At 46.7% G+C, this 3,399-nt stretch overlaps 1 protein-coding gene across 1 annotated transcript; it reads left to right on the forward strand.

The window, feature by feature from the left end:
* Window positions 1-603: 603 nt before the first annotated feature.
* Window positions 604-3,102, forward strand: ZHX2 (zinc fingers and homeoboxes 2). The gene has a single exon (XM_009482939.2). It carries the CDS (start codon window positions 604-606, stop codon window positions 3,100-3,102), a length of 2,499 nt encoding a protein of 832 aa, XP_009481214.2.
* Window positions 3,103-3,399: the final 297 nt, after the last annotated feature.

Genomic DNA, 3,399 nt, shown 5'->3' on the forward strand with positions numbered 1-3,399 from the left:
TACAAGGTGAGTGACAGTGGGAAGTAATTAAGTTTAATATAAATCGCACTTAATTTCAAATCGGCAGGCTTCAAAATAATAGTTAATAGAAACTGCAGCTTCTATAAAAAGATACAGTATTTATAGCAGTATCTTCTTTCTTTTCCACCTAAACACACTGAGTCTAGTGGAGATAAAATCCCCTGTCTGTTCATCCTATTTGTTTCAAAGCCATTTTCTACCTTTGGCACACTTCATTGCAAATTATCCACTGCTTTTATTCTTTGTGGGAAGATTTTTGACTCTTAAGTTGGTGACAGAGGCAGGGGGGAACAGTTCAGCATTGTCCAAAATGGCCTTGTAAATGCATATATCTTGAGCTGTGGCTTTATGCTAAATCTGTGTTTTATAGATCAGTGCCTAATGGTGTGTGCTTTGTTCAACAGGTGTCATGCAGCTGACAGGTCTGCTGGTGGAGGTGATGGTCACAGCCGGGGCAGAAATTCTTCATTAAACAGAACAGAGTAAAATAATCAAGGAAGGTTGGAGCCATTTACAAAATCTTCTGAGTTGATTGCTCACCCTGTCAAAAAAAGTCACCATTTGGGACAACAGCCAGCTGCCATGGCTAGCAAAAGAAAGTCAACAACTCCCTGTATGGTGCGAACTTCTGAAGTTGTGGAGCAGGAAGGCACCGAGGGCGTAGAGGCTCCTAAAGAGAAGGGAGCTGGTGCACTGCAGCAGGACTTTAAAAAAAATTGGCCTTCAGAAAGCTCAGTCAAAGACTGTGAAGTGGTTGAGGCAAAGCCCCCAGCTGAATCACAGTCGAAGAAACCCCAGGGTGGTTATGAGTGTAAATACTGCCCTTACTCAACGCAAAACTTAAATGAATTTACAGAGCATGTTGACACTCAGCATCCAAATGTCATTCTCAACCCCCTGTATGTCTGTGCTGAATGCAACTTCACAACCAAAAAATACGATTCTTTATCTGACCACAACACAAAGTACCACCCGGGAGAGACTAACTTTAAATTGAAATTAATTAAACGCAATAATCAGACTGTTTTAGAGCAGTCCATTGAGACCACCGCTAACGATGCCACTGTCACAAGCAGTGGGCTAGAAAATGCAGAATGTGATGATTCACTTCATGGGGGAATTAGCGCAAGTAAAACGCCAATGATGAAACTGGGAAAGCCTAAAGGGGAAACCAAGAAGGCTCCCAAAAAGCCGGAAGAGGGAGTTACGGAAAACCATGTGGATGGCGCTCTCCCCCGCATCATAACTGAAGCCACTGAAGCTATTGCTTGTATAAATGGAGACCTCCTCCATGATGTGTTAGCCCATGTTATGCCCTCTGTACAGCTGCCACCAAATATTAACCTTGTCCCCAAGGTCCCAGTACCTCTGAACAGTACCAAATACAACTCTGCGCTGGACACTAATGCAACCATGATCAACTCCTTTAATAAATTTCCTTACCCGACGCAAGCAGAGTTGTCGTGGTTGACAGCAGCATCAAAACATCCAGAAGAACAAATCCGAATCTGGTTTGCTACGCAACGTTTGAAGCATGGTATAAGTTGGTCTCCTGAGGAAGTGGAGGAGGCAAGAAAGAAGATGTTCAACGGTACTATCCAGGCAGTTCCCCAAACCATCACTGTCCTGCCAGCTCCTTTGACAACTGCAAAAATGCCTCAGCCCATCATCCAGACAGCTTTGCCTTGTCAGATACTGGGCCAGACTGGTCTGGTTCTGACTCCTGTGTCAAATGGTTCAACCGTTTCCTGTTCGCCAATTACACTTGCTGTTGCCCCAAACCAGGGGCAAAAGAGGACAATACAGACCTTGTCAAGTGCCCCAGAGGCCAAGCGTCCTCACGTAGTTCAGGTGCCTGAGATTCCTGCCAAGTTGACTGCTGTACCACTGACGCCAGCCAGTGAGCGAAAAAAGACGAAGGAGCAGATAGCAGAGCTGAAGGCCAGTTTCATGGCAAGCCAGTTTCCCGATGATGCAGAAGTCTACCGGCTGATAGAGGCAACGGGTCTCTCCAGGAGCGAGATCAAGAAGTGGTTCAGTGACCACAGGTACAGAAGTCAAAGGGGCATTGTACACATCCCTGGCGATACTCTAGGGAAAGATCAAATAGCACCTTCAGCTGGTCGACATGGACGTTCGTTTCACCCATACACAGATTTTACTCCCCAGAAATTCAAAGAGAAAACCCAAGAGCAGCTTAAGGCCCTTGAGGAGAGTTTCCTAAGATGCTCTTTTCCTACCCAAGGAGAATTGGACAGGCTTCGAGTAGAGACTAAGCTGAGTAGGAGGGAGATAGATTCATGGTTCTCTGAGCGGAGAAAGATAAGGGACAGCATGGAGCAAGCTGTCTTGGACTCAATGGGATCATACAGAAAAATTAAAGAACAAGGAACTCCCAATGGTGCAATAAACCAGGCAGAACTGCTGAGTAGCTCCCAGCTCCCTGGTGCTTTATCTGGGTCCTCCACCACATTTAAGAAAACCCAAGAGCAGACTCATCTACTGAAAAGCACATTTGCAAGGACACAGTGGCCATCGCCCCAGGAGTATGACCAGTTAGCATCTCAGACTGGGCTCACAAGAACTGAAATAGTTCGCTGGTTCAAGGAAAACCGGTCTTCACTAAGAACAGGGTCACTTAAATGGATTGACCAGTACCAGCAGCAGTACATTGTTGACGGTCATAATGAGCAAAGCCAGAAAAAGGGATCAAAACACACTGAGAGTCCAAAGAATGGTAATGAGGTGTCTCGGCAGCATTACCAGGAGCATAAAAAACTGAATGAAGAGAATGGGGGGAAACTAGTGGTGAGAGCAAAAAGGGACTGTGAACCACTGAAAGACTCTTTGTTGGGGAATCAAGCGGAGGGTACGGACAGGTTGGAGTGCAACAGCCACGACGGCCACGGCAGTGAGGAGAACGAGGAGCCAGCGGACGTCAACTGGGTAGAGGTGACGGTGGGTGAGGATGATGCTGTATCAGACTGTACAGACAGCTGGAGCCAAACAGCACCCGAAGGCCAGGCAGAGCTGGCTGACTTTGACTCTGAAAGTATATCTGGAGACAATTCCCACGTATAGACAGGTAATGCTGATGGTGCCCTGTTTCTCTGAGCCTGCCTCTGTCTGGGTGTGCTTCCAGCATCCTGTAGCCCCTCTTCAGTATAAATCCCTGGAGCCCATCCCTGCTGGATCCTTGTGCCTGCTGGATGCCTGAACAAAAGGGAGACCCATCCTGCTTGTAAATTAAAGCAACTGCATGGTAGGGGAGGGGTTAGTGCTGTTTGCCTTGTTTCTTGTCTCCTTGTGGGTCAAGTCCTGGGTAAGGGAGTTGTTGGTTTGGTGGGTTGGGTTTGGGTTTTTTTTTTGGCAATAAGT

The sequence above is a fragment of the Pelecanus crispus genome, chromosome 2 (genome assembly GCF_030463565.1).
Source record: "Pelecanus crispus isolate bPelCri1 chromosome 2, bPelCri1.pri, whole genome shotgun sequence".
Classification (NCBI taxonomy): Eukaryota; Metazoa; Chordata; class Aves; order Pelecaniformes; family Pelecanidae; genus Pelecanus; species Pelecanus crispus.

What these genes read in the sequence shown, in the direction of transcription:
- ZHX2 (XM_009482939.2), top strand. Translation starts at nt 604, where the DNA reads ATGGCTAGCAAAAGAAAGTCAACAACTCCCTGTATGGTGCGAACTTCT.